The sequence below is a fragment of the Coregonus lavaretus genome (assembly GCF_964263955.1).
Source record: "Coregonus lavaretus genome assembly, chromosome: 37".
Classification (NCBI taxonomy): domain Eukaryota; kingdom Metazoa; phylum Chordata; class Actinopteri; order Salmoniformes; family Salmonidae; genus Coregonus; species Coregonus lavaretus.
Genome location: NC_140024.1, coordinates 23,922,411 through 23,935,083, shown reverse-complemented (window position 1 = coordinate 23,935,083; position 12,673 = coordinate 23,922,411). Strand labels below are relative to the sequence as shown.

The window sequence follows — 12,673 nt, the reverse complement described above, 5'->3', positions numbered from 1 at the left end:
CCAACAGTTGTTGCCTTCTCACCAAGCTACTTGCCTATTGTCCTGTAGCCCATCCCAGCCTTGTGCAGGTCTACAATTTTATCCCTGATGTCCTTACACAGCTCTCTGGTCTTGGCCATTGTGGAGAGGTTGGAGTCTGTTTGATTGAGTGTGTGGACAGGTCGTGTGGTCTTTTAAACAGGTAACGAGTTCAAACAGGTGCAGTTAATACAGGTAATGAGTGGAGAACAGGAGGGCTTCTTAAAGAAAAACTAACAGGTCTGTGAGAGCCGGAATTCTTACTGGTTGGTAGGTGATCAAATACTTATGTCATGCAATAAAATCCGAATTAATTACTTTAAAATCATACAATGTGATTTTCTGGATTTTTGTTTTAGATTCCGTCTCTCACAGTTGAAGTGTACCTATGATAAAGAGACCTCTACATGCTTTGTAAGTAGGAAAACCTGCAAAATCGGCAGTGTATCAAATACTTGTTCTCCCCACTGTGTGTGTGTGTGTGTATATATATATATATATATATATATATATATATATATATATATATATATATATATATATATATATATATATATATATATATATATATATATATATATATATATATATATATATATATATATATATATACACACACAATAATAATAGTAGGATAAACACTCCAAACAGCCTACCCGACCGCTCGGAGGCGTTCGCACGGTCCTAAAGCACACCGTTGCCTCGTTTTGTATCACATTCCAATGATAAAACAATTTCAGAATGTGGCACCCCGCCCCCCCCCCCCCCGTCCCCAGTGGAAGTTGCGCCCCTTGTGATACTACAGTATACTGAAATCCTACCAGGGAATGACTATCATATTAAAATGTACATATCAGCACTGACTGACCCTGCTCTTAGTTAGACTACTAGAACATACATACAGACATTAACAGAAAGACACACACACACAGATAAACAACCCAACCGACAGAGTATTCACACTCACAGACAGTCATGCAGATTGTAAAGTTCATGCAGAATTAATAGTGGTGGTATAATTATGCTATGTAAATTAGCATTCCAGACGTCTGTGCTGAGCTGTAGTCTAGTAGACCAGGGTTCAAATACTATTTCAAGTAGTTGAATATTGGAATTTATTTGGAAATACACTTGGAAAGTATTTTAAAATACTAAAATACACTGACTCAAATACACTCCCATGCATTTAATCCATTTATTTTTAAATACGGTCCCACTTTATTTGGATAGTCCGGATTTTCCCTCTGTAGATGCTCTACAGATAGTCATACTATCAACAAACTATCGGTTGATAAGCAACTGCTTGCTAAGGTTATGGTTAGGTTTAGAATAAGGGTTATGGTAAGGGTTAAGGTAAGAGTTAAGGTTAGGGTAAGGATTAAGGTTACGGTTAGAGCTAGGGTTAGTAGATAGTTAGTTGAAATGTTACTGATAGTCAGTAGAGCAACTACAGATGGACTATCCAAATAAAGTGTTACCGAAAATACTTTAAAATACTTCCAATAGAAGTAGTTAATTCAGGCCACATTATTTGAAAATAGTCAAATACACAGAAAAAAGGTATTTAAATAACAAATACTCAAATACACATGAACCCTGGTCTGCTCTGTGGTATATTTCATGTGCTGCTCTGACCGCCTAAAAACTCAGCCGTTCCTTTGCTGCACTGTGCTGCTCAGTCATTCACTGCTTCATGATGTCCTACAGCGCCAGTGTGCGCGTGTGTTTTGTGTGTATGTGTGTGTGTGTGTGTGTGTGTATGTGTGTGTGTGTGTGTGTGTGTGTGTGGATGCCCTACAGAGCCTGCATGGCACAGAAGCTATTTCTAGGCCTCATTCAGACAGGGAGTTACTAATCCCAGGGTGAACCATGTCAGTCTTTTCAGTCAATAACTTTTCTCACACTTCTTCTTCTTCCACTGGTGTGGAATTAACATCCCATCATCATGCTTAGGGTCATGTATAAAAATGCTGGGCAGGCCCAGTTGCCCCATTATTTTGGCTACCATGGCTAGAATAGATCTCAGTGAGTTTGGGGGGTGAATGTTGGGGCATGTTTAGCAGGAGCTTCAGTGACGAAGACTGCTCAACTTGCTGATGTTTCACGATATGCCATGGCCATCTCAGTCACCAGATCTCAACCTAATTGAACACTTATGAGAGATTCTGGAGCGGCGCCTAAGACAGGGTTTTCCACCACCATTAATAAAACACCAAATGATGAAATTTCTCATGTAAGAATGGTGTCGCATCCCTCCAATAGAGTTCCAGACACGTGTAGAATCTATGCCAAGGTGCATTGAAGCTGTTCTGGCTCGTGGTGGCCCAACGCCCTACGTATTAAGACACTTAATGTTGGGGTTTCCTTTATTTTGGCAGTTACCTGTAGCTACACCGTCTGAGGGAAACTGACTGAGGCAGCCAGACCTTTACTTTAACAATGTGTGTGTGTGTGTGTGTGTGTGAGTGTGAGAGAGAGAGAGAAATAGAGAGCGAATAATTAAGGATATACTGATTATGATTATGCGTGCGTACACACAACTGTGCGACTAAGTCTGAGTGTATGAGTGTGTGTATGAATACACATGCAGTGTATTATGCAGCTGGTTAACTTTTGTCTGATGGCCTTTCATACATGACTTATTGATAATGGGCCGTGTTAATTAGCCTGGCCCTTGCTAGCACACAATACAGCACTTGCTGATGCATACACACACACACACACACACACACTTTATGTCGCAGTCTCTTCAGGCTGTTTATTAACTATGGGCCATTTGACTGCTGTTGATTTGAATATGTGACTGACCGGGACCAGGGTTCAGAGAAGCAGAAGTGGCTGTGCGTGGCAGATTAGAAACTAAATGAGGAATGGTGGTTTCTCTGACGGTTTGTGCTGAGTTAGGATTTGTAGTGTTCTTGAGGTGAAGAGGCACTCAATTACGAATTTTAATGAGTTAGACTCATCATTCTCAAGTCAGTTTGTTATACCACCGTAAATAGAGGTACATTAGTCCTCTTCAGCATCCAAATTAAGAATGGAAAGGACCCACACACCCGCATACACACACAGTAATTGCAGCAGCATAACGACGCGGCTGTGGTCTCTGTGGTATAAAACTATTTTCCTAGTATTCCCACTGTTGCAACATCCAGTCAGTACAAATGAGCTGAACCCAAAGTGTAATGAATCTCCTTACTGGTGTGTGTGTGTGTGTGTGTCAGATGGGGATGAGCTATTTGTGATGAGGCCTTTAGTGTGAAGAGTCATTAGTCTATTGTGCTGCTATGATGTCCAATCCTCCTGTACTCAGTCAGGACCATTCAATAACAACCCTACTGTGTACAAAACCCAACTGCCGGTTTAAGTGATGTATGTATGAAATACAATCACTATAATGAGACATAATTTCACCCAGGAGAATTCAGCAACTGGTGGAAAGTATCTTTTTACACAGTGTTATAAAACAGAAGCTTTTTTGTATAACACGTGTTAGCTGGATGCTATGCAACAATGTAATGTAATGGAACTTTTTTTAAATCCTAAAAGGCTATTAAAATAATGGAAATTTAAGGGCTTTTAAATTCCCCCTAATCAAGAGAGAATGAGATATAGAGAGAGTACAGACACATGGAGAGATGGAGAGGGTGACATAGACATAGCCGTGTCTTACCGTCGTCCAGTGTGATGTCCTGCAGGCCGATGGATCTGAAGGTGGGCTCGCTCTCCTCCGGCTCCTGCTTGATGTTCATGCTCTCCCCCTCCGTAGGGAAGGGGCCCTGCTGGGGGGCCAGAGGGTGCTGCTGCACGAGGGGCCCCGGTCCCCCTGGGGACAGGCTGGACATGACAGGGCTGCTGGCCTGGGGACTGTGTGCTGGGTGGCCCAGAGGGCTGCCGGTGGGGGAGGGGGAGGTGGGTGACTGGTAGGGCAGGGAGTGGAGCTGGGGGGAGGATGGCCCGGAGTGGGGCGAGGGCACAATGTGGGCTGGAGGGGCACTGGAGGTAGTGGGACAGGAGGCAGACCTCTGGCTGGTGGGGTGGTAGCCCCCCATAGCTCTCTGCAGCTGGGGGGAGGGCTGCATTGGATGGTTAGGGTGGGTGGGTGAGGGCTGGCCCATGGGGTGGTTGGGGTGGGTGGGCGAGGGCACCTGGCTGGGGTTGGGGGAACAGTGGTAGCCCATGGAGAGCAGGTGAGGAGCAGAGTGGGAGGAGTGGGTCATGGGCTGGCTGTGGGGGGCAGTGGGGATGGGGCTGTGGGGGCTGGAGGCCTGCTGGGCGGAGGTGGATGGGGAGGAGTGGTACACCATACCCAGCCCCATGGGGTGAGAGGCCCCGGGGTCAGACTGCTGCTGGTGGTAAGGCATCCTCTCATAGCCCTGCGGAGCCCCAGTGTTCATGTTCATAGGCAGGCTGGACTGGCCGTTGTAGGGCAGGTTGTGATTTAGGTTGCTTAGGTGGCCGGGATGGCTGTGACTCTGCTGCATAGGATGGTGTTGGTAGGAGGGCCTGTTGGGAGGAGCTGGGCCCGGATGGAACGTCATGTGGCAGTCAGCAGGCATGTGGAGGCCTCTGCCCTGGAGGTGAGGCAGGTGCTGGAAGGAGGGGGAGCCCATGAGGGGGCAGGCAGGCTGCAGAGTATGGAGGCTGGGGCCGGGGCCCGCAGCCAGGCCCCGGGGAGAGCTGGACAGAAGGCCGTCCGGCGGGTGGCCCTGCTCAGGGGAAGGCAGCTGGGTGTGGGTATTGCGGACCAGGCTGGCAGCATGGGCCAGGGGCATGGACATACCGGGCATGGGGGGCACAGCAGGGGGCCCTTCCATCTCTTCTCTGTTATGCTCCTGCTTCACCAGGACTGGAGACAGTAAGAGAGAGGGCGAGAGAGAGAGCGAGTGAGAGAGAGAGCGAGAGAGAGAGAGCGAGCGAGAGGGAGTGCGGTAGACAGAGAGAGAGAGACACTCAGTATGGGAAACCAAAGGCAGTACTCATTCGTTGTTTTACCACATTCTGGAACACCACAAATAGCCGAATCTCAGGATTAACTTCCCAATCAACATCCACCGTGTCAAAGCATTGTGGTTCACCCAAGTTCACCAGAATGTATGTGTTAACTAGATTAGAAATCTTTACTTAATTGGAACACCTTTATAACAGCACATAGCACACAGCAAAACTATGCTGTGTACCAATCAGTAACCTATTTCCCAATCTGGTGCTTGTGACAGGCAGGGTTTTATTTTGACCCAGCTCTGAATCAGAGAGAGGGAGCATATGTTGCTAGGTTTGGGTGCCATCATGTTGTCTGCAGTATGGGGAGAAGCAGAATGCCCTCCAGCCATGCTGAAACCAGGAGGAGGACAAACCAGTTCACAGCCCCTAGTACCCATACTACCTCCCATGGCCCTCCATCTGACAGGAATGTTACTGAGAGAACACAGCCAGGAAGACTTGTTTCTGAGGGGGAGGGGACTGAGATACTGTGGTAGAATGGGTTAAAGGGTGCTTTTTTACATGTTTTTGTTTTGGAGGAAAGGCACTGTGATATTGTAGAGACAGAAGGGTCTTCCTCTGGATTATGCTGACTGCATCTATTCATACTTAGCCAACCCTAATGACTAAGTTTTTCTTGTGTTGACCACTTGACCTGACCAGGAACAACTCAGAACCCTACTCATTCTAGTCATGACATCCTCCTTAAGAGATCTCATAAGTTAACTGATGTTCTTTTCTCACAGTTCATCCCTAAACCGGGCCAGCCAGGGCCCCTGCTACCCACGCACACTAGGTAGCACAGTGTGATAGGTGGGCCGGTGATGCCACAATTAAGCGTGCGGTGTCCGTGGTAACAATAGTGGCATCTACACTGACAGAGCAGGCTTCCTGTGCTGTGCTCTAATTGGCTGTCCTGGTAGGGTAGCGTGGAAAACAGGAAGCACTTGATGAGTGGGCGACGCGCTGCAAACGGAGAGTGGGTGGAGGGACACACATACATTTAAACGTACGCACACACACACTCCTGTGGTACATGTCAGAAATTGCTTACTTGTCATTATATTCCACCAACGCAGTTTTCGTTTTGACTAATGTTGGTTTGACGTTATTGTTGGAAAACAATAACAATATCAAGTAACTACGCAGCGATTTGACTTAATCAGAAACATTAGGAAACTGCATAATCCACATGTCAAAAACACTCATTTTCAGCCTTGATGCAGAGATTTTATTTTAGGCAAACAACACCATTTGAAATTCCCACAATTCCTGTGTGCAGTAAAATGTTCCTGGAGAGCAGAGAGATTTGCATACTAAAACGTCAATGCAAATTCACATCAGAAACAGTCAGCAATAGAGTTGAATGGTGCTTTACATGAACGGTTGGCAGGTGCACATGTAACTGGAACTGCTAGTGGAGGTGCCCCTTCTTTAACCACAGCTATGCAAACTGGGAGGGAAAGTTCAAAGCTCTCCAAAACAACAGGAGCCTCGGCAGTGTGTGTGTGTGTGTTGCTGCTTTCCATGGCTGATTCTGCTTTCTGTCAATCACCCTGAGAGGCCAACAGAGGAGTGAGAAGCAACTGGAGGTTTAAACGTGACTGCACATGATTGTGTTCCAGTAAGTCTTTAGAACACTGCCACACATGACAAAATTGCTATATCATATAAATGTGGTTCATGAGATGTTAGCTTAACACCAAGTGTTGCCAGATCTAGTAATCTGTACAGTGTGACCGTGTTTAAGATGGGTTGGAACACAACCACCAGTGATTCTAAATACTTGCAATTCAAGCACTATGATTTGTGTAGAATGTAGATCCTCCTACCTGACAGGTAAGTGAAGCGTTGTGATTGGCTCCTTTTCCGTTTCCCGTTGCACACGTAGAACTGCACCTGAACAGCCGAGGTCACGGTCTTACTGTGGTAGGGAGGGACCTCAACCACGATGTTCGACTGGGAGAAGGAACCAACACAGTCAACGTTTCCACTTTTCACAGACATTCACATTAGGTCAGGATACTTTAGTAATAATTAATTCATAATGTTACATAAATCTAACAGCTGTAAAAATATTGCCTTTATATGACAGCTAAGCTACAGAGACGTGTAGAAAGCATATGTTCTACTTACTCCTTGACTTTTCTCCCGGATGATTTTCGCCTCCACTTCCCACTGTGGTCTTCCATCTAAAAGAGAAAAAAAGAGGGAGAAGACATGATAGATGAGTAGAACACATTGTAGGACTCCATTGTGACAGACAGCAAGATCACAGCATTCCCACTCCAGTCTGGGCCTGGCGAGAGACAATGCATTCGGCTCTTTGTCTGCTTTTCAAATAATGTGTGAATTAATAGCAGAATGGCACCCATAGGGATTCAGCATAGAGTCAACCCCCCTCCTCCTCATCCTGCTACTCCTCCACAAAACAGATGGAGTCAACAGACAAATGTGACACAAAGGACTCCATCAAATCCTCCCCTAATTGAATTGCCAGCTTTTGGACTAATTCCTATATCAATGTGAATCTGGGAGGAAGTGAATTATAGTATGTCAAATAGTTTATAAAACCAAGACCATCAAATCTAAAGATCATACAGTAATGTTGAGTTGAAAAAAGCTGAATAAGTCAGGTAGCTAAATGCACGTAACATGCAATACACCCCGGCCACACAACCTAATTATGAGGAAGATCTATGATCATTGCATTATTTTTCAGACCCATCTTTAAGTCTTGTGTAATATTTTGGAAGTTATCTTTTGGGGTACTGTCTATTTTCCTAATGATCATCATGTCAGTGTATGACTCTCTCTGCCCCAGCAGACATGGCTTAATATGAACCACAGAAAATCTTCGGAAAGCAGAGGGATTTCAATTGGTTCTGGCTGGGGGACCTGAAACATCTCAATGATGTCATCTTTATGGACACAGAAACCCTGTGGAGAGTATTTTTACAGCTATTAAAAAGTAATCAAAGTCTAAATATCCTGCTGATTGTCTTGCCTGGTTAACATTATGGAGAGAAGAGTGGAATAACTGTCTATTTATTTAAAAACCCCTCCCTCCGTCGGTTGGTCCACCACGTGCTGGGCTGCGTTGTGCTGCCAGAGTTCTGGCTGGCTTAGGAAAGGAAACATCCCCTTATTGTCCAGTTTTCCTACTACAGATCTAATGATCTGGCCAGACATCTTAGGCATCCAGCCATTCAGAAAAGCAGTTGAGAGAATTATAACGGGCTGCTGGGCTGGTGCTGCGGTTCAGGAGAAGTCACGATCATCACAACTACTATATAAAGAGATATTTTCAGCTACTACTGCACAACTACTGCTGTCACTTACAGTAGTAAGTAGCTACACCTTTTTTTTAATGGCATGATGCCACACTAACTTGCAATTGCAAATGGGGCTGTTTCATGCTGTTCACAATATGGGCCTGATTACATCTGACTGCACCTGTGTTACTTCTCCACTTAACCAAAGGGCTTCCCCAAAACCGATCTGCCCTAATGCCTGCTGAAAGACTCCCCATCTATACAATGGGATCTTATAGCTGTACTGTAGTTATAGGCTAAGTCCTGTACATCTACAGTATTCTGCTTTTCTTTCCAAAGGCTTCCCCTTCTAATGGCCATCTATAGTAGATGGCCCTACTCTGATCTCCTCTTAACTTATAACATACTACTTTAGTTAGGAAGGCTTAGAAATGCCCCTGATCTCATCCTAACAGAGGCAGATGACAGTCTTTGTCCCAGTAATCCTGTGGTGCATTAGACTCTTCCATAGAGCTCAGTGGAGGTTCCACCGTCCCACAGAAGGAAACAGAACAGGTTTATGACATAAACCACTCTAGGCTATTGTATCTCTATTGGGAGGTTCCCTCTCTTTTGGTGTAAGGGCTCTAGCTACTCCTCTAGCCATCTGAGTCAGACAGCTTTCTGGTAATGACTGAATAATGACCTTGGGTGCCTTAGCTCTGTCTGACTTCAGCATACAGCACACTGAGTGTATTTCTGCAGCACATGTTGACATTCAATAGGCAGGAGAGAGGAGGTAGAGGGCCCCACATGTACTGCCACCGTCCTCCGCCCAGCACAAAACAAGCTCCAACAGGAACCTCATATCGCACCCCCCACCTGAAAACACACATCCATCCACCCCTCTCTCCGAGAGAAAACATGTTCTATATGCTCCCCTCTCAGAGAGCTAAAAACACACGTCCATGTGTTATGATATCTACCAAAACAACGAGGGCTAAGCTAGTCAGACAGCTATAATAACTATAGCTTTTAGACCTTTTGTATAGAAGAAAGGAAAAACACTGATGCCTGGTGTGTTAAATGCAATTTCAATTCAACCACTGTTTTTTTTTTACGTCATTCTCCACTCCCCTTGTGTAAACTTCTGCGCTCATCAAGGCCCTACATTAGAGTCAGTCAGTCAGTCAGTCGAGTCAGTCAGCCAGTCGAGTCAGTCAGCCAGTAGAGTCAGTCAGCCAGTAGAGTCAGTCAGTATAGTCAGTAGAGTCAGTCAGTCAGTATAGTCAGTAGAGTCAGTCAGTCAGTATAGTCAGTAGAGTCAGTCAGTCAGTAGAGTCAGTAGAGTCAGTCAGTCAGTAGAATCAGAAGAGTCAGTCAGTATAGTCAGTAGAGTCAGTCAGTCAGTAGAGTCAGTCAGCCAGTAGAATCAGTAGAGTCAGTCAGCCAGTAGAGTCAGACAGCCAGTAGAATCAGTAGAGTCAGTCAGTATAGTCAGTAGAGTCAAGTAGAATCAGTAGAGTCAGTCAGTCAGTATAGTCAGTAGAGTCAGACAGCCAGTAGAATCAGTAGAGTCAGTCAGTCAGTATAGTCAGTAGAGTCAGCCAGTCAGTAGAGTCAGTCAGCCAGTAGAGTCAGTCAGTCAGTATAGTCAGACAGCCAGTAGAATCAGTAGTCAGTCAGTATAGTCAAGTAGAATCAGTAGAGTCAGTCAGTCAGTATAGTCAGTAGAGTCAGACAGCCAGTAGAATCAGTAGAGTCAGACAGCCAGTAGAATCAGTAGTCAGTCAGTATAGTCAAGTAGAATCAGTAGAGTCAGTCAGTCAGTATAGTCAGTAGAGTCAGACAGCCAGTAGAATCAGTAGAGTCAGTCAGTCAGTCAGTATAGTCAGTCAGGCAGTAGAATCAGTAGAGTCAGTCAGTCAGTAGAGTCAGTCAGCCAGTAGAGTCAGTTAGCCAGTAGAATCAGAAGAGTCAGTCATTCAGTATAGTCAGTAGAGTCAGCCAGCCAGTAGAATCAGTAGAGTCAGTCAGTCAGTAGAGTCAGTCAACCAGTAGAGTCAGTCAGTCAGTAGAGTCAGTCAGCCAGTAGTCAGTCAGGCAGTAGAGTCAGTCCAACTAGGGACCCTTTTTCTCTGTTTGATGAGGTTCACTCTGGTCAAATAATATGTTTTTTCCCTCAGAATAATAATGCATTTTTCATATTCCCCTTCCTCTGAGCCATACTTCCCTCCCTCCCTCCCTCCGAGCAGGTAATAAAGTGATAGAAGTCAGCATGAAGCCATTGGATATTATCCTGTTTCATCTGGACAGATGGAAAGGCCCTTTCTGCTTTTCCTAGCATTAAGAGGTGATGAGCGAGCGAGCCAAAGACCAGACCTCACACTGACAGACCTGCTGTAGCTAGCCTGCCTGCATCCTCATGGCTAACTTCCCCTTCCTCACCTCAACTACCTCTCCCCCTCCTCCCCTATCCTCACTGCAGTGCAGTCAAGTCCATTGACCTAACTAACAGTCAACCAACTCACTAAAATACCTCCATTACTGCTTGTAATAAAAACAATATGGTAATTTAGCAAACTTTTCTATTCAAAGTGACTTTTATCATCTTTAAAAATGGGAATATAACAAGTCAAGAAGAGAGTCCAGTAAAGAGGCCAGTAGAGATTCCATAAACAGTAATGTAGTACTTCTTATGAACTGGTGCCTGGAGCTAGGGATCCCTGTTACCGAACCCTCCCCTCCTCTTATGTGCATTTAGCAGCGGCGCTTCCACTGCATTTATTTTTATATATGCCCCAGGAAGACCCCACCCTACCCCCCCGCAGGAAGACCCAGCTCCCGCTAGACCCCATCCCCCCCAACTCTGCCACCATTGCTGAAAAGAATCCTAGGGGAAACACTGACTATGCATTAACTAACTAACCACAATAAACCTGTATTTTACGCTCAACGTGATTCCACTGTTGTACTCTGTTTATGGAAGGAGGAGGTGGAAAACTCTGTCATTTCTACTCTCTTCCTCTCCTGTCTTTATTCCATCCCTCCATCCGCTCCCTCCAATCAGGCATGGTCTGCAATAAGCGGCTGGATTAGCCGTGATGAGGGACAATTTATACAAACCAGATCATTCATTATCTCTCTCTTTCAACCTCAAAACACACACACATCATGTTTGCGGGGCCCAAGTTTCCTCCACTCCACTCCTAGGTTAAACTCTCCACTCCTAGGGTAAAGGTTTCCACTCCTAGGGTAAAGGTTTCCACTCAATTTCTCAAAATAATGTATCTTAGTCAGTAAGTAACAGCACCCTTGACTCTCCTCCGTGTTTGAACTTGATTCAGTTTGGCCTCTTTCACAAAGCTACATGGGCAGGCAGGGACTGGTTCACAGAATGCGGTCACCCTTTCACAGTTTCCATCCTGGAACCCGCCCATCCTTGTGTTTTATTATTGAGAGAGTTAGAGGAGGGAGAGAGGCTAAATAGTGGGTTGTTATAAGTTAAGTTCAACCCAAGCGATTAGTGAAGAGGTCCAGTATGAGTAGAAGGACCGACCACACTCAGAGAGACTCTCTCTTCTTAAGTTACAACACTGAACAGGGCAGGGCTACATATTAACACTGATAAAGACTAGAGACTGAAGAGCCAGGTGTAAGCAGTAGATTGTACTGTGTGGGTGTGTGATGACCTGTGTTTCAGTCAGTAGCAGCAGCCAGATACGCTACCTATCTATCTCTTGGGACGGACAGATACAATCAGAAAAGAGATAGAGATCCGTTATTAGTGGCTCTTGCTCTTGAGCTATGTGTGTATTGTAACACATAACTCAGTAGTAACATTCCATGGATGACAGAAAAAGAGAGGTGCTTTAAATAGTAGAGCAGTGCTAGTGGGCGGGATAGCAGCATGGTGTGGAACGCTCCCCAGGGCTGTAGGAGGCATGTGACTGTTCTTTTCCCAGGTGTTTCTATCTAGTTGGGTCTGACTCTTCCTCCGCTGTCAGTAAATCAGCTATTGGAACCTGTTTGAACTCTAAGTTGCAAGAGGTGATTGGTGATGGTGACGTTCTATCCAGAGCATGTTGAGAAGGGTCCTTCCTTACACTCCCGTTGTTCTCTACCCAACAATGGTTACGTTAAGATGGAGCTACAGTACCCAAATCAACACAGATCTTGGGTCAACTCACTGGATCCAAACTACAGAGTATTTGCTACTGTGGATATTCTTTGAGCTGTTTAATTTGGATTAACTAAACAGTATTATATATCTGATATAAGACCATTGTGGCAAGAGGACAATTTAAAAAATAATCTGTCCTGATCCTTTGGACTGTTCGACAATGTGAATTATGAGTCAGCTTGTGGGTCAGCAATATTTATTTATCTTATTTATTTTACTTTTATTTTAACAGGGA

General features: G+C 45.1%; 1 protein-coding gene across 2 annotated transcripts in view; it reads right to left on the bottom strand.

The window, feature by feature from the left end:
• Nucleotides 1–3,385: 3,385 nt before the first annotated feature.
• LOC311111690 (nuclear factor of activated T-cells, cytoplasmic 3-like) overlaps nt 3,386–12,673 on the bottom strand; it is a 56,968-nt gene continuing 47,680 nt past the window's right edge. Inside the window, exons 7-9 of one of the 2 annotated variants that reach the window (XM_084154483.1) lie at nt 7,138–7,193; nt 6,834–6,960; nt 3,386–4,867 (exon numbers count right to left, since the gene is read on the bottom strand). In XM_084154483.1, coding sequence (XP_084010609.1) covers nt 3,609–4,867; nt 6,834–6,960; nt 7,138–7,193 — 1,442 coding nt within the window. In that variant the 3' untranslated portion in view covers nt 3,386–3,608. The remainder of the gene's footprint in view (nt 4,868–6,833; nt 6,961–7,137; nt 7,194–12,673) is intronic. The other variant, XM_084154482.1, reaches the window with a different exon arrangement.